The sequence below is a fragment of the Kryptolebias marmoratus genome, linkage group LG6 (assembly GCF_001649575.2).
Source record: "Kryptolebias marmoratus isolate JLee-2015 linkage group LG6, ASM164957v2, whole genome shotgun sequence".
Classification (NCBI taxonomy): Eukaryota; Metazoa; Chordata; class Actinopteri; order Cyprinodontiformes; family Rivulidae; genus Kryptolebias; species Kryptolebias marmoratus.
Window position 1 is genome coordinate 32,417,051 of NC_051435.1, and position 27,369 is coordinate 32,444,419.

Consider the following 27,369-nt stretch of genomic DNA (forward strand, 5'->3'; position numbering starts at 1 on the left):
ACATAGGATCGTCGGGCATCCCACAGGGATGACTCATACCAAGTTTGGTGCATGTCGGGCGTTGCATGTAAAAGTTATTACGTTTCGTTTGCTTCACCGAGCGTATGTGTATTTTATACCTTTAAAATACACATTGTTGAGTAATATCAGATTAGATTAGATTCAACTATATTGGCATTACACATGTACAAGTACAAGGCAACACAATCCAGTTTGGCATCTAACCAGTAGTGCATAAAACAGCAAGTGTAAAATATTTATTATTGTATTACTAAGATATGAACATGATATACAGATATGTGGGTCGAAAAGATGTGTAAATGTGTTATAAATATGCCAGATAGATGGATGTATGCATCTTGAATTATGTACAGTATAGTTTATAAACAGTATAAACAATTTATATAAAATGTAATATATAAGCAGAAAAAGTTATAGTAATTGCATTTTTGTTTTTAAATAAAAATAAATTGGTAAATTATGTTTTAATACTGTAATACTGTCAATTCGTGGGCTATTTGCTCAAGGTTGTCATAAAATCAGAATCTCATAATGGCCCATGTCTAATATTGACAGGTCTACATAAAGTGGAAATTACATGGAAAAAAAATAAGAAAACACTGAACAAGAAAGTAAAAAAGACGTTTGATCAAACTGACCGCAAGTCTTGCCGGGGGACAGATGGAATACGAGTAACTGAAATCATCTGGACATTTTTCTTCGATATGATCAGTCTGGATGGTGTAGAAGAAAATGCAGAAGGCAAGCAGAGACCCCAACAGACCAAGGATATTACTGCAGACACAACCGCAGAGCTGTGGAATAGGCAGCACAGATTAGGCAGTGTTAGGAAGGCAATGTGATGAATTTGATACAGAATGACATTCTGTTGCAGTGACTTGTGTGTGTTTTTAACACTAATGACTGGCTATAGTTGGTGTCAAATATATGACTGAGATATTTTAAGGCTGTGTTTACACTACTCGGGCAGATATTTTTTAACAATCTTTTATTTATTTTTTTAAACAACAAAAAAGCATGCACAGCAGAGCAGTGATTAGAGCCGTCACCTCACAGCAAGAAGTTCTCATGTTCGCTTCTTGACTGGTGCCTTTCTGTGTGGAGTTTACATGTTCTCTCTGTGCACAAATTAATCTGGTTAATCTGGTTTCCTCCCATAAACTAAAAACATTCATATTTGGTTATCTGATTATTCTGAACTATCACTAGGTGTGAGTGAGAGTGTGAAAGTTGTCTGTCTTGTTTGTCTCTAAGGCTTTTCAACAAAATGGGAGACAGTGCTAACCTGGAGCCAAAGCTCACTTAGTACCAGTTTCTGTTACCATCACTGTAAGCTCTGGCTCTAGTACAAAAACAGGTGATAATTCAGCACCAACTTTGTGCTGGGCCAGAGCAAAGAACAGCTTTTCTGAGAAGCAGGGCAGGGCTCATGGAGACCAACAGCATGTTTAAAAATACACAGTTAGTTTCACTTTTATTCTGCTTAATTTAGGACAAAATACTTGCCTTTGACACTCCCATGGCCTTCGGTTCAAATTGACCCAAAGTTACTAGGGCTTTTCTACCTCTCTCTATCTCTCTCTTTTGAGGGCTGATGAAAAACTAAAAATAGTGGTGGAAAAACGTTTTATCACTGTCTCTCATTTTCCTGCAGTTTGAGTGTGCCTGATTTTTTTTAACCAGACATGATTAATGTCTCTGTGCTGTCCTTCAGTCCAGCTCTTTCTAGCCACTAGTAGGAATTGTTAGTATCAGCCACTTCCTCAGTCTGCAGGTGGTACATACTGTGCAGGGGGCTTATCTTTCTAGATTAGTTTCTCTTGTTTCTCAGATTGAGGAAGTGACTGATAGTTTATTAACAAAAATAACATTAAAAAACTTTAACAATTATTAATTAATGTAAAATTTTAATTGTTATTTTATTGCCAAAAACCTCCCCTGGTGGCTCTGTGGCCACTTCAGTGTTTCTCTGTTTTAGTGGTGGGCACGTGTGAAACAAGCTGCTACATCATCAGTTCTGAAAAGCTCTTTATTTCCTGTCTACATAGATACACAACAAACAGTGGTTTTAAAATATATAACTTGTTTTTCACCAAAACAAATGCAACAGAAAATATGTTTATTTTTAAAACTAGTTGAGAGATGGAGCCCGGGAATCTACAGTATGTACAGTGTAACCTTTTACTTTTTAGAAATTGAATACTTCTTGAAAGGAATGTTCTCTGACCTTCAGAAAATGTAATATATAATTTTAAAAATACATCAAAAACTTGTCCTAATAGGTTATATAGAACTTTAATTAAAGTCTGACTGCTAAGCATTTTGAAATTACCAGTAGTCTGCTTGGGGTTTTCTCATTAGCCAATGTGAGAGATCCTCCAGCTATAATCTGAAACAGAGAGAGAGAGAGAGAGAGAGAGAGAGAGAGAGAGAGAGAGAGAGAGAGAGAGAGAGAGAGAATGAATGAATGTCATGTCATGTCATGAGTAAGAATTATGGCCTACTTTACAGATTTCTTCAAAAACTGGGATTAATACTAATGTTTTTCATTATAAGTGGCTGACATAAGTCAGTAATAAAGTGGTGATATCCATTAGGGGGCCCAAGACCTTGGGGCCAATAGAGCATGGCTGTCCTGTTGAGCTTTCTAAATTGTCAAGCCTCATCCAAACCATCAACATGTCTGCTAGATCCCATTCCAACCATACTGTTCAAGGAGATATTTACTTTAATTAGTATCCCCATATTAGAACTGCCTAATCTGTCTTTCATGAATGGTTATGTACCACAGGGCTTTAGGGTCGCAATAATTAACCCTCTTGTTGATAAATTTGATATTGATTTGGGAGCTCTGGCCAATTATAGACCTATATCTTATCTCCAATTCCTCTGAAAAAATCTTGAGGAAGTAGTTGCAAATAAACTGTGTGAACATCTGAACAGAAATAATCTGTTTGAGGTTTCAGTCAGGGTTTAGAGCTCATCATAGCACAGAAACAGCACTGCTGAAAGTTACTAATGATATTCTCCTGTCCTCAGACCTTGGACTTGTGTCCATACCTATATATATATATATATATATATATATATATACTGTATAATTGTATAATTGCAGCATACAGTTTTTCTCTGGGTACTCCAGTTTCCTCCCACATAGATTTTCATTGCTATGCTGATGATACACAGTTATATTTATCCATGAAACCCTATAAATCCAATCAATTACTTAGACAAGACAGAGGTAGTGGTCTTTGGACCTGAGTTTAAAAACAGAAAATTAATCTATCCAGTTTCTATGTCTATAAGACAAACTTGTAATCTGAGGATCTTAATAATAAACTTTGCAGCCTTTCACTTCCTCTGGATGGTATTAATTTGGTCTCTAATTCTAATGTAAATAATCTCATTTTTGATCAGGATATGTCATTTAACCCCAACATTAAAAATGTTACCAGGACCACTTTCTTCCATCTGCATAATATCACTAAATTTAAAAACATCTTATTCCAAAATGATGCAGAAAAACTGTTCAATGCATTTATCAGATCTAGGCTGGAATACTGTAATTCTTTATGTAGGTGTCCAAAAAGCTCTATAAAAAGGCATCAGTTGATCCAAAATGAGATCATATTTCACCTGTCTATTTATAAACTATTAATTTTGTTAAGTGATAAAATAAGCTTTATCACTTCTCAGAGTAAGAAATGTCATTTATGGCATGTGAACTAGTTGCTTGTCTCACTCTCAATGTCAAGATTTGAGTTTTGTTTGAATTATTCTTTAAGTTTCTTTTGTATTTAGGTTCATTGTTTTTTCTTGTTTCTCTAGTTCTGTTCTCTTACTGGTTAATCCTGTTTTCAGTTTAATAAGTTCTTGTGTGTTCGGTTTTATTTTCTCTCGGTTTTCTATAATTTTATTTTGGTCATATGTGATCTGTGTTTAGTCCTTCTGTTGTGTAGTCTGCCCCCTGTGCTCTTTGTGTTCCTGTCACCATTCACCTATCCTCAGCCAATCACTGATACACCTGCCCCTGCCTATGTGTCCACTTCCCCAAATTACCATCTGTCTTTAAAATCTGTTCATGTTTTCCACTTACTGGTTCATTTTTGCTGTGATGTACTGTCTGGTTGCCCTAGTGTCTCCCTCCTCATGTTCCCTGCAATCTGCTCTATGTAAGTTTTTGGTTTTAAAAAACAAATTTCACACACTCAGGTGTGTGAAATTTGTTCTCCGCATTTGACCCATCCCCTGAGGGAGCGGTGAGCAGCAGCGGTGAGCAGCAGCGGTGAGCAGCAGCGGTGAGCAGCAGCGGTGCCGCGCTCGGGAATCATTTGGTGATCTAACCCCCCAATTCCAACCCATAATGCTGAGTGTCAAGCAGGGTGGCAATGGGTCCCCTTTTTACAGTCTTTGGTATGACTGAACCCACAACCTCCCAGTTTCAGGGCGGACACTCTACCACTAGGCCACTGTTTTCCCTTTCCTTTTTTATTTTTTTTTCTTAATTACTTGAAATGAGTCAGCAAACTGGGATCATTTCACTATATCCTGACACTCAATGCATGAGACTTAAAAGTATATAACCACCCAACAGTACATTAAGTCTCAAAAATAACCTACCCATCCTTCCTTCTGTCAGGTGTTGCAGGTGAATCTGATAAACATTTACTGTAATGACATTTACTCTCAGAGGTTGTGTAGTTAGTCAATGTAAATTTGAAGTTTATTAAAAAATGGTCAGACAGAACAGGATCGTGAGGATGTATTATTAAGTGCTTACTCCCTATGCCATATGTCTGAGAATTCAGACAAAAACTGAGAATAAACGCCTGGTGGATGATATACTGCATCTCATGTACCACTGGACAGATAAAAAGATTAAACTTTCAAAAAGTAATCACTGGATGTGTCTACAACTGATTACTTTTTGAAGTCAGTGACATGAAACCAGGTTTGTTTGTCCAGAGAGCGAAACCAAAACCAGACACAGAGACAGAACTTAAGGTAAGTGGGTTTATTTACAAGGTGTACTAATGTACAGTGAGCCGGGATCAGGAGCAGTCTGAAAGGCAAGAGGAGCTAGGTGAGTCTCGGGTACAATCTTCGGTTCGGCGTAGATTAGTTGACTGAGTGAATAATGTCTCTTTCTTTCTTACAGGTCCTGGAGGCGTTCCACGGTGCAGAGGAGGTGAGGAAGGTTTCCACAGTGATCCAGTAAGTAGGAGATCCAGCAGTCCAGCAAAGATAAGTATCCAGAAGTTCCCAGGTAAGTTCCCGTCGGGGAGTAACTGTCTAGGCGAGGCAGCAACCTAAGTCAGACAACACAAAAACACTTTCAGGACAACATAACCAGCTTGAGGTTAGAGCCTGTGGCTAAGAGTCTAACCCGAGAGGTTTGATGCTCCAGCGAAGGTCTGGTCTCAGCCGGAGGCTTAAATGCTGGATCAGCTCGTCAGAGAAATCAGGATCAGCTGTGGAAGGAAAAGTTAGTGGTGCCGCCCAAAGGCGGAGCTAACTCCAGATCCTCACAGTACCCCCCCTCTAATGATTGCCCCTTGGCGATCTGAGACACCTATCAGGATGGGCCCTATAAAAGTCAGCAATCAAGGTTGCATCTAAAATAAATGACCTGGGAACCCATTTGCGCTCCTCAGGTCCATAGCCCTCCCAATCTACCAAATATTGGAAACCCCTGCCTCTCTGCCTGACGTTGATGATGCGATTTACTGTAAACGCCAAATGATTGTCGATTAGCCGGGCGGGAGGGGGGAGGACGGTAGGTGGGCTCAGAGAACCGGTTTCAACTGAGAAACGTGAAAAGTAGGGTGGATGTGCATGGATGCCGGGAGGGTGAGTCGAACTGATGTTGAATTTATGAGTCTTTCTACAGGAAATGGTCCAATAAAACGAGGGGCCAATTTCTTTGATGTGCCCCTCAATAGAATGTCCCTAGTCGATAACCACACCTTGTCGCCCACCTTGTATCCCGGTGTAGAAGAGCGGTGACGGTCGGCGTATTTCTTATTCTGCTCGACTGTTCTTTGAAGGACCCTCCTGGCCTGTCTCCAGATCCTCCTACACCTCCGTAGGTGGGCCTGCACAGAGGGGACAGTGATTTCGGACTCGAAGCTAGGTGGGTTATATCCCAGGGAAGCCTCGAAAGGAGATAACTCTGTAGCGGAGGAGATGTGAGTGTTATGAGCGTACTCAATCCATGTGAGTTTCTTGCTCCAGGTAGACGGGTTGTCGCTGGCCAGACATCTAAGTGCTACCTCCAACTCCTGATTGCAGCGCTCCGATTGACCGTTAGACTGTGGATGGTACCCCGAAGTGAGACTCACCCTAGCTCCAAGTCCCTTGCAAAAATTTTGCCACACCTGGGATGTGAACTGCGGTCATCTGTCCAATACGATGTCCACCGGGATTCCATGCAGCCGGAACACTTGCTGGGTCATTATCTCTGCTGTCTCGAAGGCTGTGGGGAGCTTAGAAAGTGGAATGAAGTGAGCGGACTTAGAGAATCTATCAACGATGGTGAGTATGACTGTGTGACCTTGTGATGGAGGCAATCCTGTAACAAAATCTAATGCAATATGTGACTAGGGACGACTAGGTATGGGTAGTGGTTGTAGTAAACCGGCTGGGGGTTGGTTACAAGCGGTGACAAACTCTCTGATATCTGCGGCGAGGTTAGGCCACCAAAAATAACGGGTTGCCAGCTTAATCATACGATTAACCCCAGGATGACAGGAGAACTTTTGAGAGTGTAACCAGTTCAGGACTCTGGGTCCAACAGCTACCGGGACGTAAGTCTTGCCAGGAGGACCCCCTCCAGGGTCAGGTTCCGTCTGCTGAGCCTCCTGGATCTCCCTTTCTATATCCCAGGTAAGTGCGCCTATAATCAGGGAGGATGGAATTATTGGCTCCTCCTCCTCGGTGGAACTGGAGCTCCACCATAATCTGGACAAGGCATCAGGCTTAACATTCTTTGAACCTGGCCTAAACGTGATGGTGAAATTGAATCTGCCAAAAAACAAAGACCACCTAGCCTGTCGGGGGTTCAGTCTTTTGGCAGTTTGCAAATAGGCCAGGTTCTTGTGGTCAGTCCAGATGATAAAAGGGACCTCACAACCCTCTAGCCAGTGCCTCCACTCTTCGAGAGCTAATTTTATAGCCAGCAGTTCTCGATTCCCAACATCATAATTTCTCTCTGCTGGGGAGAGGCGACGAGAGAAATAGGCGCATGGGTGGACCTTACTATCATCGGAGGATCTTTGAGAGAGAATGGCTCCCACACCTGAGTCAGAGACATCTACTTCAACGATGTATTGTAGTTTGGGGTTAGGGTGAGGCAGGATAGGAGCTGAGACAAACCGGGATTTTAACTCACCGAAAGCAGACTGTGCCTTCGGAGACCAGACGAAAGGTTGTTTTATGGAGGTGAGTTGTATGAGGGGGGCTGCAATCCTGCTGTAGTCCTGGATGAATCGTCGGTAGAAATGAGCAAATCCCAAGAATCTCTGTATCCAACGACGGTCGGTGGGAATGGGCCAGTCAGCTACAGCTCTGATCTTCTCTACTGAATGGGGTTCGTCCCATCCCGCTAACTGATCCTTGATCGGTTCTTGTAGTGCGTGGATAAAGACTCCCTTCAGAGCCGACTCATTCCATCCCGACGTAGCTGCTAACGTGCGGAAATCAATCGCAAACTGGGCCACGGAGCGCTGACCCTGTCTTAAGTTCGACAATTTTCTTGTGATTTCGGTCTCGTTGTACCCAACACCCAACATGAACTGATCGAAGGGAGTTAGCCTGATAGCTCGGAAGCTATATTTAGCCTCCGCCCACTTCAAAGCCTTGTCCCTGAGAAGTCCGATGATATACGAAATTTTAGCAGAATCGTCGAAAAAGGATTGCAGAGAGCGGGCAAAGACTAGCGAACATTGAAGAAGGAATCCTGCACATTTACCAATCTCACCGGAGAAATGTTCTGGAGTTCGCGAGGGAACCTCACGGAAATGTCCGGAAGTTGGAACCGGAAGTTGGAACCGGAAGTGACGTCGCTGTCGGAACGGAAGTGGAAGAGGAGTCTGCGGTGTTGGGCACTAACAAAGATAATTTTTGATGAATTTCTTGAGTAAGGATAGTCAATTGATCGAGGCGGCCTGTTTCCGATTGTTGTCTTTCGCATAATGCATTAATCATGGATTCGTGTCGGGCCAATAATGAAGCCGCTTCGGTGTTTGCCGGTCGGGGAGAGGATTCCGCCATTTCCAGGGTGGCCCTCTTCACCCACATAAGCCGTTTAGCTGACGTGGTACTTATCAAAGAAGAGAAGAGAACAAAAAAACCAAAAAGGTTTTACTTCCGGAAAATATCTATGGCTATTTTTAACTAAAGCTCTTCCCACACGGCTGGAATTGGAGACGCTCAAGACTGGTTTGGCTGGAGCATACTGACATGAAACCAGGTTTGTTTGTCCAGAGAGCGAAACCAAAACCAGACACAGAGACAGAACTTAAGGTAAGTGGGTTTATTTACAAGGTGTACTAATGTACAGTGAGCCGGGATCAGGAGCAGTCTGAAAGGCAAGAGGAGCTAGGTGAGTCTCGGGTACAATCTTCGGTTCAGCGTAGATTAGTTGACTAAGTGAATAATGTCTCTTTCTTTCTTACAGGTCCTGGAGGCGTTCCACGGTGCAGAGGAGGTGAGGAAGGTTTCCACAGTGATCCAGTAAGTAGGAGATCCAGCAGTCCAGCAAAGATAAGTATCCAGAAGTTCCCAGGTAAGTTCCCGTCGGGGAGTAACTGTCTAGGCGAGGCAGCAACCTAAGTCAGACAACACAAAAACACTTTCAGGACAACATAACCAGCTTGAGGTTAGAGCCTGTGGCTAAGAGTCTAACCCGAGAGGTTTGATGCTCCAGCGAAGGTCTGGTCTCAGCCGGAGGCTTAAATGCTGGATCAGCTTGTCAGAGAAATCAGGATCAGCTGTGGAAGGAAAAGTTAGCGGTGCCGCCCAAAGGCGGAGCTAACTCCAGATCCTCACAGTCAGCTGCACTGAACATGGTTGCCACAGCTAGTGAACTTAGAAAACAAAAAATGGCTAAAACTCAGCCATTTTTTTCAGTCATTTCCAACATTAACTCTGAGCACTAACTGTGCAAAATCTGTTCTTAAAATTTTGCCATTAACTTTTGGAGTCAAATCTGTTTGAAGCAAAATATCTCATGAATCACTAAATAGATTTGTATGAAACTTTCTAAAAATAAATAGTTGGGTAATAAATCTGCATTTGGTTAACTTTCGGAGTCAACCCAATTTGGGATGCCACCACAAGTAATTAACCTTGGCCAGCACAAAAATTTGTCATATTGATAGATATTGAGGTGAGGTTTGGTGTTGTAGTTGCTTAGAGTCGTTCTCTGTGAGTATGAACACATCTTGTGAAATCTCACATTATTACATGAGAATGCAGATAAAAAAAATTCTGGTTTGACCAAAGCTGCTACAAGTCCATCCTTTTTAATCTTAAAATGATTTTAATCCAAAACTCTGGCATAAAAGGTGGCGGGTGATATGCATTCCTTAAAGAAATGCCAGGTCTTTAATTCAAATTCTGTTGCACATCCTGAAGCTGCTTCCTGTTTTTTGGGAGTCCTTTCAACAGGTAGTAGATTAGTCAAAAATGTTTAAAGTTAAAAATGCAGGTAACCTATTAGAATGTTTTATTGATTCAAGTTTCCTTTATGTCACCTCAGACAAGTTCACCTAAATATATCATCTGTAATAATAAGCTGTTTCCAGTAATGTTAAAGTGTTTTGAATGAATGAACTTGTAAATGCTAAAATTTAAAGAAGAATTGACTCTTGAGTTACTTACTGTAACTCCTAGGACAAGTGGGAGGACGAAGAGACTGGGCAGACTATGATCTGTGTAAGCAAATGAGGCAGACAACAGAACCTGGAACAGCCCCAAGAGGATAGTCACCACCTGTTGACACAGACACACACAGACACCTTAGTAAAAACGAATAAATAAATAAAGATGTTTAGCTCAGTTAAAGTTAAATTATTCGAGAAGAGTGGTGTCCTGATCTCACCGCAGCAGATTCAATATCAAACCATTTGGAGAGATGATATAACCTGGATCCAGCACCTAGCTCCGCCCCTTCAGAAGCCATCTTATCAGTCAAAAGGAAACTACAAAGATCCACCACAGTAATATTAGTGACTTTATTATTAATGGTGAATAACTTCATTTTAACACATTTTCACAAAGTATAAAGCCAAAGAGAAACAACAACAACAAAACTGATGCCTGACTACATAACAAAAAGAAACTGATTAAACACCTGCTGTACTCAGATGTTTTTTCAGATTAGCTGCTCATCATATTTTTTTCTAAAAGCTGCACCCACTTTTGCTATGGGTCAAATTTTATGATTCTAAATAACCAGCATCAACTCAGTATGTGAAATTATCTACAACAGAGCTGGTGCCAACTTATCAAAAGTTATGAACACAAGAAAAAGCAATTTGCATTTTAAAAGGTAAGCTATGTAGATGAACCCAGAGCTCAGACTCATTATAAAAAAAACAAAAATTTATTTTTAAATAAAAAAACTAAAAACAAAAGGCTGACGAGGTAGCGAAACAAAACATAACAAAAATTCTAAGCAATACAAAAAGGCGAGGCGAGGCAAACCAAGGAACGAGAACAATGTTCCCATTGAAACAATGAACCAGCGATGGAGTTGAGAAAGTGACCAGGTATTAAAGCTGAGGGTAATTAGGGGAAGTGGGCAGAGGTGTGAGACTACAATTAGAAACAGGTGAAGATGGCCGTGGCAGGAAGACAAGTGCTGACTGAGGACAAGTGAATAATGACATAAACAGGTAACAAACAGAAAAACAACAACAAAAATAAACCAAAAGAAACCAGAAAACAAGACACAAAATACAAAAAGAAACACACTGCCAAAACAAAACCTGACAATGGCTGAAAAACTCAGATTGAAGTCATGTACTTGCTACTGTTGATGTAACATGGAACAGCCATAATTTAGCGCAGAAATTGGTTGTTACATCTAGGTTTAGAGCCTGAATGTTTGAAGAGAAAAAGAAAGTTACACAGATTTCATACACAAAAACAGGTTTATAAGAATAGGGTTCTTTCTAGAACAGGTTTCTTCAGGTATCCATCAAGTAGAGAGAACACATAGCAATGCAATAAACAATTTTAATTCATAACACTATATGTGCATATGTATGTGCTGAATATAGACTGGAAGTCCCACAGTAAAAGTGGGAGACTCCAACTGAGGTGGTGGAGAATGGCAGGGCTAAGATACTGTGGGATTTCCATATACAGACTGACAAACAGGTGATGGCTTACCAACCGGACACTGTGGTGGTCGACAAAGTACAGAAGAAAGCAGTGGTGATAGATGTAGCGACCCCAAGTGACTGTAACATCAGGACGAAGGAGCACAAGAAGCTTGAGGAAATAGAGAAGTTGTGGAGTGTCAAGGCCTCAGTGTTACCAGTGGTCACAGAGCTGTGACCTCCAAACTGGAAGAGTATCTCCAACAGATCCCAGGAACAACCTCAGAGATCTCTGTCCAAAAGAGCGCAGTCCTAGGAACAGCTAAGATACTGCTTAGAACCCTCAACTCCCAGGCCTCTGGTAGAGGACCTGAGCTTGAAGGACACCACAGATGTGAGCCTTAGCCTTAGGGTTTTTTGTCAAAAGCTGCATACACTTTTGCTATGGGTCAAATTTTCTGTCATTATGGTATTCTAAATCCTGATTTGTTTCCTTATAAAATCATTCTAAACAGTTTTTTTATTGCCTTATATCCATTTGTATTTTTAAAATATTGGTTCACTATTTACTCCAAATGTTATATGTACTAAATATGTGTACATTCATATGCTCTGAATCCAGACCAAATGTGCATGTGCATGTGTCATGAAGACTTTTCAAGGCAGCAAAATTTTGAAATGACATTTTAACATTTTCTGTTTCTATTTTCACCAGTCACTAGTTCTGATAGCATAATTAATGCAGGATTGAGATGTACATGAATAGTTCACTGCATAGGAAAAGCTAAGGGGAATACTTTAATTTTACCTTGTGTCTTAAAAACGTGACTTTCAGATACTGTTCATCTGCTGGGTGTGGCAATCTGCCACTGTTACCTGTTTCTGCTCCCTCTGATCTTTTCATTGGCCGGCTTCCTAATTACTCACAGCTGCAGCAGATCCTCATCATTCAGCTTCAGGGTTCTTAAGGCAGTTGCAGAGAACAGTTTGTCGCTGAAGCATTGAGTGCCTTGGGTAAACGGTCTCAGCCAGAAAACCAAGTCTAAGAAATTTTGAAAGATACTTACCTGTGTTTGCCTTCTGTATACTCACCAGTAATTCTGTTTCTGCTCACCACCCTGCCGCTTGAGAACTACTTACCTGGAAACCCTGCTGCTACTTAACTGAACCGGCGCACCTGCTGAAGATCTGCCTAATCCGTGTTCCTTCTCAAAGACCTACCTACCCAGCTCTTCACCGGAACCTGCCTGCTATCTACAAACCTCCACCAGAATCGTGTAAATATCAACCGATGGGATTTGGAACCATGACCGATCACCTGCACCTTGTAAATACTCACCTGGGGATTCCTGGAACCGCACCTCCGAGCTCGCACCCTACCACCTGTCGTAAGCCTCCACATTACACCTGTTGCCAAATCAGCCTCTGAACTTCAAGCAGCTCTAAAGACTAATCCTTCTGCCCTTTTTCAGATCCTGTTCCCCTTCCCCTCCCTGACCCAAAATAAATGTACTTATCTTAAAACTTGTCTCCCGTGTTCTGTCCATCCACTCTTCCTTGGCAAAACCACTCCAAACTTTTAGTTTCTTAGCCTAGCTTGTGTTTACTTGAGCAGAAAATTCAAAAATGGCGTCAGTAAAGCATGCGCACTGTGGCTGATGCAACCCAGCAGAAGGCTGCTCGTGAATATTAATGAGCCAGCCAGGCCAAGGTGCATGTGGCTACTGCTGAAGCACAGCTACAGGCTGCCAGGCAAGGCCAAGGCCAAATGCGGGACTTTTAGCTGTCCCGCACAGGGTGATGCGGGACAAGGGACAGGGGGGGCTAAATGCAGGACTATCTCGCCCAATGCGGGACGGTTGGCAAGTATGCAACATTATGACTTTTTACATATATAAGGCGCTCCAGATTATGGTAATGGCTTGCCCTTGTATAGCGCTTTATCTAGTCCAAGGACCCAGAAGCGCTTTACGCTACAAACTGTCATTGTCACCTACTGGTGGTGGTCAGAAGGCTCAGTGACGCCACCACCAGTAGGCAAGGTGGGTGAAGTGTCTTGCCCAAGGACACAACAGCTGAGACTGCCAGAGCTGGGCTTGAACCTGAGCCACTGCCGATTATAAGGTGCACTGTCGTTTTTTCAGAAAATTGAAGGCTTTTAAGTGCGCCTCATAGTCCGGAAAATATGGTATATGACCATGGTATTTCGGAGGAGTAATACATGATTTGAATAGATTTGTATATAGCGGGGCTCAGACTTAACCTGGCAACAACAACTACAATTTTATGAATGGCTGATAGGTCACTCACTCAAGACAGCTGTATGGTTTAGACAGATCAAAATTCACCACTTCAGTTCCTGGCCTATTAATTATGTGTATTGAGCTTCATCAGTTCTCAGTGGGAAATCTCATGTTTAGTGTGTGAACTCAATGAAATGTGTCTGTCTCTCAATACACAACACTTGAGACAACTGCTCATCAGTCAGTCAGCCAACCAGCACCAAGACAGCTGAGCGCTGAGACTAAGCAGGAGTTCTATAGATGAAGTGGATTTGCAACTCCTAACCTGGAGAAGAAAACTGAACCAAAGTGTGATCAGTTTATTGTGGCATGGTTCCCTGAAAATAAATTATTAATGGTCAGCATGCTAAACAAAACTTCTTTTGTTGGGAGACTGGGTTCTGGGCTTTGTGTTGGGTTTTGTTTCCACAGTCATCCACCTGAGGGAGCCGCAGACCTGCTGTTCCTCTGGAGGGAGGATCTGCTGTCTGATCAGACACACCTGCAATCTATTCAGGCTAATCTATTGGGCTATAAGAGGTGCCTGTTGCTAGTCCTACTGTGCCTGAGTATTAGCCCTCAGTGGTACTCCTTGCAGCCACCTGGTTTCCTACTTGTGCCTCCAAGATCTCCAATGACGGTTCTGGATCAAGTTCCACATTTGGCAACTCGATAGCTCTGTGAAACCTGTCCGCTCGCCAAAGGCTCCCCGTCCAGCTAATGATGGTGAAACCGAGGCTTCCTGAATCACTGAACCACTTTGAGACAGTTGCTCAGAAAATGGTCTATTGTGACGAAGCACTCGAGAAACCCTAAAATATCAACATCTGGTGGTGGTTTTTATGTACTGCAGTTGACGTGAATAAAATTTATAACTTTATTTAAATCACAAGTATGTGTTTCATTCATACCATTTTCATTAAAGCTCATGTTGTCCAACAAAACCTGTGTTTTTGTCTTTATAAACTGAAAGGAGGATGTTACAGTAAACATGATCTTTTTTAACAATAGTGACACCTTGTTTTGTTGGACTGTAAATATCATTATTATTCCATGAATTATTATTTTCATTTAATACTATCTGAGAACTTATAATTTTATGCTACGATGTCATGATAGTGATTCATATAAGAAGAGGGTTTGAGTGACATTAAAAGATTTTTATCCATTCTCACAAATATTTTTAAATGCACTCGAAATCACACACAATCACTCAACCTAACTGTCTAAACTTAGACTCTCACAGACTCAAATCCATGCACACAACCACTCAACTTCAAACTCTCTCTAACTATACAAAAACATGTCCACCTTTCCAAAAACCCATAGTTTGGGTGGATATTCAGTCTCATTTTGAAGCCTTGAGAATAACTACAAGACCCGCCCACTGGGGATTCCTGCGCATGACGAGCTGCGCGTCACAAGCAGCTTGAGACACCAGAAAGAACGAGGCCTTGTTTAGGAGCGGCCATGTGATATTTGATGTGTTGACACAGCCACCAAAACACTGCATCATGATACTTCCACTTCATGAAACTGTGTCGAGCAGGAGGTGTCGAGCAGCACATCACTACCTCCAGCTGTTCTGTTTGCACGGCTCCCAGGACCAGCGGCCCATCGTTTCTGGTTCCCCTCCTGGCAGAACCATCTCCTCCAACCCAAGTAAGACCTTTATTCTTTATTAACCTACCATAATTGAGTTCAACTTTTTTACCACTGCCCGCTCTGATTTCAGAGAACCCGGTTGTCCCTGCCTCCCTTCTTCCAGGCAAAGACAAAGAGTTTTCACAATTCGCCTTGTTATTAAAACTTTTAAAACTTTGACCCGAGTCTTCTGTGAGTGATCTGCATGTGGGCAAAGAGAATACCCAAAACCATGACATCTTTGGTTTCAATAGCTGCTTTGAGACGGTGGCACTTGATGGAGGACTGATTATCCAGGGCTAAGAGAGGAAAAATGTGGAAGCAGGAAGATGGATCTGTACAACTTTGTGAAGCTGGCATTGGAAATGTTGTCTTTAGCTAACATTGTTAGCCTGATAAAAGTCATAACACCTGTGATAACTTCAGAGTCAAAGTAGAACTTTTTCATTTTGATAAAGATTAAAAATCTGTCTTGGTATCAGCAGTGGCAAGAAATCTGGTGGCACCCAAAACTGACATCACCCTCAGAGAAAGGTTTAAAAGATTTCATTACAATAAACAAATGTGAAGATGATGGTGGTTCGCCTTCATCTTAACACATTGTGAGCTGACTCTAAAAGAGATACAGGAGTCTTAGTGGATGAGTCACAACAATTAATATTGAACTTGAATTACTTAATTTTTACCCCAGTTCCTTGTTGCAGGTTTTCACCAAGGACTTCACGGTGCAGAGAAACCACTGATGGAGAGTCGGAAGCAGTTGGGCAACTAAGATTAACCAGGTGAGTAGAATGGAAGCCGTGCCAATTTTAAATTTTGTGCAGGTTAGTATTACTTAACAGGTCGTGGGTAAATATAACATTAATGAGGAAGTTGGCAGATTTACAGTGGATACCTGGTTATGGACTAGATGAGAGTGTAGAAGGAGCTGAGACCGAGTTGCAGAGGAAAATGAATAGCGAGACTTGAGTTTCTGAGAAGGACTACAAACAGGGTGTTAAAGGTAGGTAATGGGTGAATAAACACAATGAACATCCAGAATTGACTATCTGTAATTTAAAGATGAATTCAATTAAAATCCATAGACAAATCCATATGAAATTAAATCCAAATTAAAATCAAAAGCAGCAATGAACAGCCCTCACACCTTGGTATCACTCCAGCCTGTGTTGCACCTACTGGCAGTAAGCACCGCCACCTCTAGACAAAACATCTAAATCTCTTGGAGGAGTTTGTTTGAAGGTTAGGACTGGACAGGGCAACAAAATGTCTTCAAAATGAGGCTTTCAATTAAAAATGGACAACATCTATAAGTAAACTCCAATCAGATAAGAAAAGGAGGAGGACAGAAAGTGATGTCTATGAGTAAAACCTGTTAGTCCCTGTTCTCAGTGGGCTGAGCTAAGAACATGGTAGCATATTAACATGTGAAGTGAAGTGAAGTGAAGTGAAGTGAAGTGAAGTGAAGTGAAGTGAAGTGAAGTGAGATTTATTTATATAGCACTTTTCAGCAACAAGGCAATTCAAAGCGTTTTACAACAGAAACAACAACAGAATCAAATACAACAGGTACATAATCAAACACAGGAAAAAAACACATCAATCATGTATAATCTAACTGAAATATAGGATAATGTAGGATAAGTAAAATCATGAAACTAAACATATCTAAACATGAGCTAAGACAGTCGAAATAGTAGCTAAAATAATCTAAATAAAATCATGATAACGTTAAAGCTGAACTAAACAACAGATTCTAACAATCTGACAATATCTAAAGTATGAGCTAAGATAAACTAAACTAAACTAAACTAAACTAAATGTACAAGAACTAAACTAAATGCACAGGAAGGCTAAATAAGCTAAAACATGACAATGTTAAAACTAACGGTACAGAAGACTTTCTAATAGTACCAAAGGCCCGCTAATAGCCGACATAAGAATTACTAATTAAAATAGTGAAGGAGGGAAGGGGNNNGGAGTGAGAGAGATGAGTCAGAAACAGCGGAAAGTGTGCGTGTGTGTTTGTTAGAGATGGTGAGAAGACGGTATAATGTATATTTTATGTGTGTGTGTTTGCAGATAAGTACATGAATCACGTCACAGAGGCCATTGTTTTTGATAATGTGATGGAATGTTTATCAGCCAGCCCAGAGCAGATCCACAGATGTCCTTAGGCAGGAGGGAGCAGAGCATCTTGTTTACATAAAATCCGGGGAGAATTTGAAGATAGCTAACCAAGGTCAGCCTAGGGGAGCCAAATTCACAAACAATAATTGTTTTGGGTCAGGCCGACATTGTGTTTTCGTCTGCCATGAAAGTCTTGCTGATACTTCTCAATGGCGAATCCAAACAGCCAAATTCTGCCTGATTCAAGCGAGCAACTTCCTCCAAGATGTTACCCGTATTATTATTGAGTTCCAGAACCGCAATTCAGCCTGCGGTCCTGTAAAAGGATCACGTCCAACTTGCGATTCAGCTCCCGTAACCACAGTTTGATTGTTGACCACCGAACCCATCAAACGAATTTGACGATAAGTCAGGTAACTGTCTAATCCAAACAGCAGAAATCCTGCTATCAAAAATCCAAATATGTAAAGATCTTCCACGTCTTCCACAGACAGACTCGTCAGACAAACAATATTCCATTTCCTCCAGGAATCCATTGTGTATCCAGCAAAGAATGTCTTCTCTGGGCAAGCTGGCTCTCCTTTGCCCAGCCTTCTCGTCGAGAAAATCTGATCAATTGTGTTGAGAGACCAGCTGACCAGATCCATAGTTTACCAATTTCAGAGAATATGCAAAGAGAGTCTCCGAAAAAGAGAGCAGAGAGGGGTGGGGCGGGGGGGTTCAGGAGACAGAGAGACAGAGTGAAACGAAACGTCCGCCTTCCACCAGGAGCAGAGAGAAAAATGCACTGAGGACAGGTCTGTAATCAAATGTGTACTTTTTTGCAGAACAAATGTTTTCTGGGCTTAAAACTATTTTGTGTTTCCTGGCGAGATGTCAAAGTTTGAGGTGTAGTCACACTCAAATGCTGAGACAAAAACTCAAGTTTTTGATTAATTTAAATCCCCCATGTCTTAGTAGTATATTGACCAGGTTTGAAGCCAATATTTAAAATTTTCTAAGAAGAGTTTCTTCAAATGCAAGGGCTAAAAACAAACTGTTTAGTTTAGGACAACAGTGTAAGAGACTTTTTTGTAGTTCTTGGTGAGAATAAAAAGCGTCACAATTTTCATACTTACATTTAAAAATATAAGAATTGGAAAGGGTTGTCTGAGATATTCTAGGTTGTGCTGTTTACTGTATCTACTTTGCCATGCCATGTAATTTGTGTATGTAGAAATGTTCAGTTCTGGGCAAAGATAATTCTTCACTATTTTGGTATATATTGACAGAAACATGTAGAAGTTAGTGTCATGGGGAGGTACTGAAATTTGCCACGCTGTCATGCCAGCAATAAGTATCAATTTTTAGTATTATGTAACCTCCACAAATTGTCTGTTATCTACAATTAGCAAAGCAAATTAACTTAAGCCAAGCTTGTAGGACCTAATTTTCTGGTAGATTCAACTTTTAATCACCTACCATCCTCACTGCTGTAATGTTAAACCAGATTTCTTGTCTCAACAGTTCTCCATTATTGATGAACCTGTCAGAAGGGGGGAGACGGAGGCGAACCCACTATGCAGACTCATAGTAAAAATAAAAGAAAACAATTTATTTAACTTTAATAAACAAACAAAAAGGCTGGTGTGGCAGCAAAACTAACATTAACAAAATACAAAAACAAGGGACAGGACAGGGCATGGCATGGCAAACAGCGGGAGACATGCAGACAAACGGAATGATCCAGTGAGGAGTGATGGAGAATGACCGGTTCTTAAAGACAGAGGATAATGAGGAAAATGGGCACAGGTGAGTGAGAATGATTACAAACAGGTGTAGATGGGCGTGGCAGACATGATAGGAAAAGTACTGGGGAGGTGGATAGTGACAGGGCATGAACACAGAAACTAACAGATAACCAAAAACAAAACAAAAGTTACAAAACACCAAAACCATGACAGAACCTAAGTCTTCTGAACCCATCCCACCTTCTACCTGTGCAGTTGGTGCCCTCATCTGACAGACTGAGGTTGTTGTTAGATAAGCCCAGCCAATTGAACCCAATCCCAGCTATGGACCTTCCAATAGGTTTTACGTTTCCTCTGCTGTATTGTCAAGAATAATTCACTGGGCCCACACTGCCAGATATACCTGCCATCTGAGGGTCAACAGAACTTTATTTTTCAGTATTAGTATCAGTTTTATCTTTTAGCATACATCTGCAAGTTCAGACTGTACTCAGAGCAAGAACAGTAACCTACCCCTTGCTGGCCTTTTGAAACCCTTATCAGTTGCCCATGAGGTCAGGAGGTAGAGGTTTGTACTGTAACCGGAGGGTTGTTGGTTCAAACCTGCACTCCATCCATCTCAGCCGTTGTGTCCTTAGGCAAGACATTTCACCTGCCTTGCCCACTGGTGGCTCGATGGCGCTGGTGTAATGGCAGCCTCACTTCGGTCAGTCTGCCCCAGGGCAGCTGTGGCTACAATGTAGCTTACTGCCATCAGTGTGTGGATGAATGGGTGAATGACTGATTGTAGTGTAGAGTGCTATGGGGTTCTTGGACTAGATAAAGTGCTATACAAGTGCAGGCCATTTACAGGTCTTCTACCCTTCAATGGCAACACATGACTGCCATCCATGTTTTAACCATGACAGACTGGGTTTTTAAGGCTGGTCATTACCTGCCACAAAAGCTTCCCTCCACCTTTGAAACTGCTTGTCCTTCACCTCTTCATAGTCCATGGTATCCCTCTAATCACGGTCCCCAATTCATCTCACAGGTATGAAAATCCTTCTGTGATGCACTATTATCAGTCTGACCTCGGGGGTTCCACCCACAATCCACTGAACAAACCGGAAATGTATTCAAGAGCTTGAGGCAATTTTCAGATAAACCCAAAGCTTCCTTGGGTCAATTATGCTCACAATACTGTCTTCCACTGCCACAACTCTGACTTCTTTTAAGGCATCCCTTAAATATCAACCTCCTTTGTTTCTGATCCAGAAGAATGAAGTGGTGTTCTGTTCAGCATAATCTTCGACGCTGTTGACAGACTTGGCTCCAAACCAAGACAGCCATTTTGAGAAAAGCTAAGCAGACCTGAACTTCCGGCACATAACTTTTTCAGTTACCAGTAGGTGGCGGTAATGTACTGATTTAATTAGTTATTTGGAATATTAAAGAAATCTTGTTGATGGTAAGATCATCAGCTCTCAATGAAATGCGTCAATTCCCTCTAAATAAGACATACGTATCCATTTTTAAACTGGTAGATTCTGAAGTGCTAACTGAAAAAGTTATGTCGGGAGTTCAGGTTTTCATTTCCAGTTCCGCCATAAGGTCCCAATGAATTAACAGCAAAATAAAAGCTTGTCTTTGGTTTAACCATTGCAGTTAAAAAAAACCAAAACTTACCCCTTTTTTTATTTTTGCAATTGCCGTTTTTCTAATTTCGTTTTAAAAACGAAAAAACAAAAAAACACATGCTTGTTTTGTTTTTTGTAATTTTATTTTGAAACGAAAAAACCAAAGAATGAACCGTACACGGATTAAAAATGCATGTATAAATAAATAAAAAGTTATAAAATGCATAGATAAATAAATTGTAAAGTGAACTACTAAACAACGCCCTTGTGTATGGCAGTGTAATGTTTAATAATGTAATGTTTAGAGTTTAGAAGCTGGATTGTGTCCTACAGCTTGGACAGTGGAGTCTGTGTCCTGACTGAGAGGAACCACCCAAACCCTGAAAACAGTACATGGGTGGGATCTTGAAGGATTCTATGAGCTGTATTCAGCACACAGCAATAAGAGAATGGATTGGTTGTCCAGTGATTTTTGAGCAGACTCCGGCCATTTTCATTAGACATGTTCTATTTTGCAGAGTGATAGTGGTAAAAAAAAAACAACAAGTAACATAAGTTATTACTATCATTTCCTTTGTTTTGTTGGTGTTGAGCTCCAGACAGTTCTCACGGCACTTGAGTAAACTCTGCAGAGCTGGGCCGTGCTGCTATTATTTATTTGGTTGGTAGTTAACTGTTATAACTATTATTGTCAGCAGGACCCGCTAGGTTTTTGTTTTGTTTTTTTAATCAGGAACGACGTTTAGATTCGCTCTTTAACCGTGTCACCAAGCAGCGCCATCGAAGAACTATGTTTCTTTTGGCAACATAAAACAAACAACCACAAAAAATAAAAGCTATATTATTTACCTTCAAGGTGTCAGGACGAAATCACACCGAGGAGACTGAGTTCAAATCCCAGCAATGATCAGTGGAGTGTCCAGGCTGACAGAGGAAGTGAAGGAGGAGCTCTGATGGACTTTTAACGCGCATCAGAATTGCGCAACAGCCTGCTGGACAGAAGCCAGCGAGGAGAGCCACCAAAAACCCACTGGAGACCTCAGGGAGGAATTTTTTACTGAAAGGTAAACTTTATTCTGTTTCCTACTGTTCCGCAGCTGATAAACGAGACGCTTTGTGAAGATAGAGTGAAGATAGAAACGGCAGCTTTAATGAGGGACACGAACCACATTCAGGCTTGTTGCGCAACACGCTGCTGTTTTGGGGCTTGATGGAAGAGCAGAAACACAGATCGCTACGGAACGCTTGGGTTCACTTTGATTCCCCTATCTTATTCTTTCTATATAAATAAATGTACCTACCTACCTACCTACCTTTCACTCGCTCACTCGCTTTAAACCCCGTTATAGCAGATTATTCAGATCCAGCATCATTCTATGATTATTTCCGAACTGTCATCAGTCTATAGCTTTGACACTTCAAGCCCCATCAGTGGTGTTGAGGGGCTTCATGATCGCCCGCCGCTGATGGCAAGGGCGAGGAGAAAATGTTCTTGCCCCTGTCTGTTTGTGTGTTCGCTTGTCTGTACTGTTAGCAAAATATCATGAACCAATGGACGGATTTTAAGGAAACTTTAGGAAATTAATCATTGGGTGTACATCTAAAACCCATGATTTTTTGTACTCAACCGAATTCAAAATGACTCCCACAGCCAACTGACCTTAGAAAACACAAAATTTGTTATACGTCAGATTTACAGATACTGAGCTAAAACTTTGTGTGGTGGTTGTTATGTGAGGGAACTATTTTATGCGTAAGGTTACGTTGGGGTAGAACCGGAAGTGACGTATGCACGAGAGGGATTTGAGGGTTGACTGTTCTGAAACCAGAATGTGTTAGTGTTATGTTTAGCATTAAAGACGTTCAACACAATACATCCTTGACTCCACATAACACTACAGTGGTAACTGACAGTCATTCACAGCACATACTTTGAGCACTCACAGATCATGTGAGATAATACAAATTAATGGAGTATAGCAAGAGATTCTTTATAATGTTACTTCAAGGTTTGACCAAAACAGCTTCAGCTCTATCAGTTCTATCATAAGATTATCTTAGTTTAAAACTCTGGCATGAAAGGCAGCCAACGATATGCATTCCTTCAACGATGGCGAGGTCTTTAATTGTGTTTGTTTGTTACAGGTAATCAGTTTCTGCAGCTTCAGTCTCATTATTATTAACAATAAACATGTTTCATGTTTGAGAATTGTGGAAGCATAGGTGTCTTTTTCGTATTTTTCTTGGCTGAATACTCTTTACATCTTACATCCAAGCAGCCATATGCTATTGTAATTATTTTCAGTGGTCTGGATCAATACTTGTAGACTTTCCAAGGGTCTTTCAAAATTCTTCGTAGCATGGATGATTTTGTCTTTTCTTTGTAAAGCTTTTTTTTTTTTTTTGCTTGTTTTTGTGTGTTAAGCCACACAATCTGATCTTTGGATCATTCAGACTTACAGTAAAAAAAAACTCTAAACTAAAGGGATGAACCAATTTAATTTATACAGCAGCACTCTCTAAATAAAGCTGGTAAACTTCTGCCTTTCAATCACTACAGAAGTCAATTTTGCAGTTAAAATTAGATCTGAATTAAAAGAAAGCTTAATTTATTACTTTTCCAAGTAATTGACTGCAATCACTTGACCACTTTCTTGTAGCACTGAAAGGTACCTGTATAGAAAAAGTTACTTCAAATAAATACCTAGAGATTTGGCTTGATGAAAAGTTGCCCTTTAATGAATTTGTTGTTGTTTGAAATTTTACTAGGGTCTTTGCTGTCCTCAGCAGGTGATGGCTGTGTCAGTATCCAGAGATCTGACTGTTCAGGTACTGGAAGATGTGAATGCCGTGAAGCTAACGGACAGACAACAGGCACTGCGTGCTGCTATACAGAAAGGAGAGCCCAAGTGTCTGGGGGTGAGTCTACAATTCTTTTAAATATTTTATTGACAAAGCCTTTGTTAACAATACTTATAAAAGCAAATTTATTTTTGTGGTTTATTATGGTAATGCTTAATAAATATTAGGAATACTTTGCAGAAAATTGAGTGCTGTTTCTAAAATAGCTGATGCCAGTCTAGCCTTTGAGTATTTTAGTTTTACGTCTCTGGGTACTTGCTTCATTTATTTCAAATAAGTTCAATTCAGTTTTTAAATATAGTTCATATATTCATTTTTTATTCACAACAACATTCATCTCAGAGCACTGTACACAAGAAAAAAACAAGTCCAAATCGTAAATCCAATTCAGATCTAGATTCAAATCCTATAAGCATGGAAAGTACAGAAAATAAAGACAGCCGCAAAATACGGAAATGTGGTTGTTTGTCCTCCAGCAGCCTAAGCCTTTAGCAGCATAACTAAAGAATCCCTCAGGAAACCTAAGCCAACCCTAACTATAGGATTTATCAAAAAGAAAATCTTAAGCCTAGTCTTAGAAACTGGAAGTTGGCTCCATGAGAGAGGAGCCTGATAAATGAAATCTCTACCTCCTGTTCTACTTTTAGAAACTCTAGGAACCACAAGTTAACCTGCAGTCTGAGAGTGAAGTCCTCTGTTAGGAAAATATGGAACAAAAAGATCTTTAATATAAGATGGAGCTTGGTTGTTGAGAGCTTTAAAAGTTAGAAGTAAAATTTTAAATTCTATTCTGAATTTGACATGGAGCCAATGGAGAGAAGCTAAAACTGGAGAAATATGATCTCTCCTCCAAACTCTCACCAGAACTCTGGCAGCAGCATTTAGACAAAGTTTTTAGACCGCCAGATGGTAAAGAATCACAATAGTCCAGAAGATAAATGCATGGACCAGTTTTTCTGCATCAGTTTGGGAGAAGATGTTTCTCATTTTAGTGAAATTGTTCAGGTGAAGGAAAGCGTTCCTGGTAACATTTTTAATGTGGTGGTTAAAAGACATATCTCTAAAGTCAAGTTAATGCCATCTGGAGGAAGTGACAGGCTGCAAAGTATGTTCCTAATGCGTTCATGTCTAAAAACCACAACCTTTGGCTTGTAAAGCAGAAAATGAAGTCATTCAGGTCAGGATAAGTGGTTATCCCTGTTTCAATTACAATTTTTCCACTTTTTATCAAACAAACAGCTGCTGTTTGGGCTAAAGCAAAGAAAAAACACAAAAGGCTGAACTATAATTACATAATTAAGAAATCAATGCACCTATAGTGTTTAATATATCCTAGGTGTATTTTTTATTTTACCAACAGCAATGTCTTGTTCATTTATATGGAGGGGGCAAGATTTAAACCTGTATTGGAATCACCTACCTGGGAAGCTGGTCCCATTTCTTCTTCTGGGTCCACATCAGAGGTCTACAGGTCTACATACAGGTTTTAGTCATTTCCTGTGCCTGAAAATGAGACCTGGAGCTTCTACTTTTAAAAGTTGAAAGACCCCTCCCATTTTAATATAAACTGCCTGACAAAAAAAGCTGAAACTGAGCTAAAAGAAGCAGAATACCAGCTAAAAACTGAAAGGAGCAAAAACACTAACTGAAAGATAAAAGCAGAAAAAGGCAAGCTAAAAGCAAACTGTTGCAGAAGGTTAGTTAAAAGGTAAAAGCATCAAATGTTTAGCTAAAAGTAGCAGTAGGTTAGCTAAAAATATTAAAAGACTAGTTAGAAATTAAAAGTAGCGAAAAGCTAGCTAAAAGCTAAAAGTAACAAAAAGCTAGCAAAAAGCTAAAAGTAAAAGAGCCGTAGCTAAAAGCTAAATATACCAAAGGGCTAATAGAACAGTAGCTAAAAGCAGCAAAACGTAAGCTAAAATTAACAAACTAAAAGTAACATAAGAAGACAACAATAGAGACAGTATGTTAAAGCAAATTTTAAAGAAAACAATGTTTTGAAGGAATTGAAGAGATGTCATTGTAAATATTTGTTAATAATGTTAAATATTTTCAAAGGTATAAAAGTTACAAAAACCAAAATTCATAGCACCCATCTCCTGAATGAGCTGAACATTTTAATACACGAATGGCTAAAAAATTGCAAAGTATGCAGAAGTAGTTAGATTGCAAGTAACATATGGAAAATTTTAAAAATTCAGGAAAACAACTACGTGAATGCTGAATCAGCCTTTACACAATTAGTAAAGAAAGCTAAAAGAAAAAAGCAAATAGATGAACTAATGCATTTAGAGGTCTAAGACCTGGTTGAATCCAAACAGAAGTCACTTTAGTAAACATATCAGACTCGGGTCCCTCACTTGAACAATGAACCTGAATAATGGCTTGAAGGCCTATAAAATTATAATATCTATAGTAACATCCGTAAAAATAATGTCTTGTTTTGGACTGTTCAAATAATTTATAGAACTGATGTGGAAAAATGCTTTTGTGTTCAAAACCTAACGTGTTTGTATTATTTAGATTCAGGTTCTTTAGTTATTTGACCTTGGTCTCTTGAAATGTCCATATGAACCATTTAACCGAGTAACAGACAGACAGTGTACTACCTTACTCTGTTTCTGTTAGAAAATAGATTTTATAAACTTTTCATTATTCCTGTACCTCACGTGACACATCCAGTGCCATCGTAGTCCTATTATCCCATCTGCTTCTAAAAATATCTGTGTTTTCTGGATGCTGTTGTGTGTGCAGGTGAGTCAGGTGATGTTGGGGCTGATGATCCTATCCTACTCCTTGCCTTTGCACTTCACTGAACTTACTTATGTGATCAGCTTTGGTGTTCCCTGGTGGACTGGTCTAATGGTGAGTTTATGAAGCTTTTATTAAGGGACCACAGTTTCTGAAAGTACTGAAAGTTATTTTCTGATCACAGGCAAAAGTACTTAATTGTATATGAAATGGTACCAAGACTGTTAAAAATTTGTCATAGTTTCAAAGTCCACATGCCTAAAGCAGTTTGGATCTTGCCATTGTGCACTCTCATATTTTGAGTTCAGCTCGTGAAAAATGGGAGCAAAAACAAGTGTTGTGTTTATATTTTTGTTCAGTATATGTTGGAAAACGATGTCCAAGTAAAATTACCAAAAAAGGGAAATTGAATAGGAATATTTTTATTTGCAATCACATTGAATTAGCAGCTGTCTGAAACTTAAAGTGGTAGTTCAGCTATTTTTACTTAATTTACTTTATTTTGCTTCAGTCTGATTTTTATATTTGAGATCTCATTAAGAAAAGAATCAGTGCACAGACAAAACTTCTTACTGACAGTTTCAAGCTGGATTTGTGCTTCGCGAGAAGTGAAGAAATCTGCTCTCATTGACATAGCTTCATAAAGAAAATGACATAATTTTGTTTCCCTAGACGCTTTGAGAGCTCTTTCTGTGCAAATGGTCCATGCATCACTTTTTCTCATAGGAGTATACATCAGCTATTGTGTGATTGGTCAGAACTTTATTTTGGACATGTTTATGCAGAACAACGGTTGAACTCCCATCCAGTCATTTCACTACAACTGTTCCGCTGAAAAGCAGCTGGCTGAGACTGCTAGAAAAATACAGGCTTTTTTACAATTGTTCCAGCAAAACCTATAAACCTATAAACAGAATCAAATACCAAAGAACTCATGGAAGAAAATATCACAGTTATTGTAAATAGAGAAGACCGTGTGGAGACACAGGTGGCTCTCTGTGGC

General features: G+C 40.2%; 2 protein-coding genes across 6 annotated transcripts in view; one reads left to right on the top strand and one right to left on the bottom strand.

Moving 5' to 3' along the window:
* Positions 1–21,740, bottom strand: part of si:dkey-9i23.16 (uncharacterized protein LOC571915 homolog) — a 22,809-nt gene extending 1,069 nt beyond the window's left edge. Inside the window, exons 1-5 of one of the 2 annotated variants that reach the window (XM_037975917.1) lie at positions 11,051–11,097; positions 10,124–10,223; positions 9,904–10,014; positions 2,354–2,410; positions 660–815 (exon numbers count right to left, since the gene is read on the bottom strand). In XM_037975917.1, the coding sequence (XP_037831845.1) occupies positions 660–815; positions 2,354–2,410; positions 9,904–10,014; positions 10,124–10,223; positions 11,051–11,082 (456 nt within the window). In that variant the 5' untranslated portion in view covers positions 11,083–11,097. Of the gene's footprint in view, positions 1–659; positions 816–2,353; positions 2,411–9,903; positions 10,015–10,123; positions 10,224–11,050; positions 11,098–21,602 lie in introns of those variants that run through there. The other variant, XM_037975918.1, reaches the window with a different exon arrangement.
* Positions 21,681–27,369, top strand: part of tmem176 (transmembrane protein 176) — a 19,726-nt gene continuing 14,037 nt past the window's right edge. Inside the window, exons 1-3 of one of the 4 annotated variants that reach the window (XM_017441639.3) lie at positions 21,681–21,817; positions 23,541–23,672; positions 26,370–26,480. In XM_017441639.3, coding sequence (XP_017297128.1) covers positions 23,547–23,672; positions 26,370–26,480 — 237 coding nt within the window. In that variant the 5' untranslated portion in view covers positions 21,681–21,817; positions 23,541–23,546. Of the gene's footprint in view, positions 21,818–23,522; positions 23,673–26,369; positions 26,481–27,369 lie in introns of all 4 variants that reach the window. The other 3 variants (XM_017441638.3, XM_017441640.3, XM_037975916.1) reach the window with 3 other exon arrangements.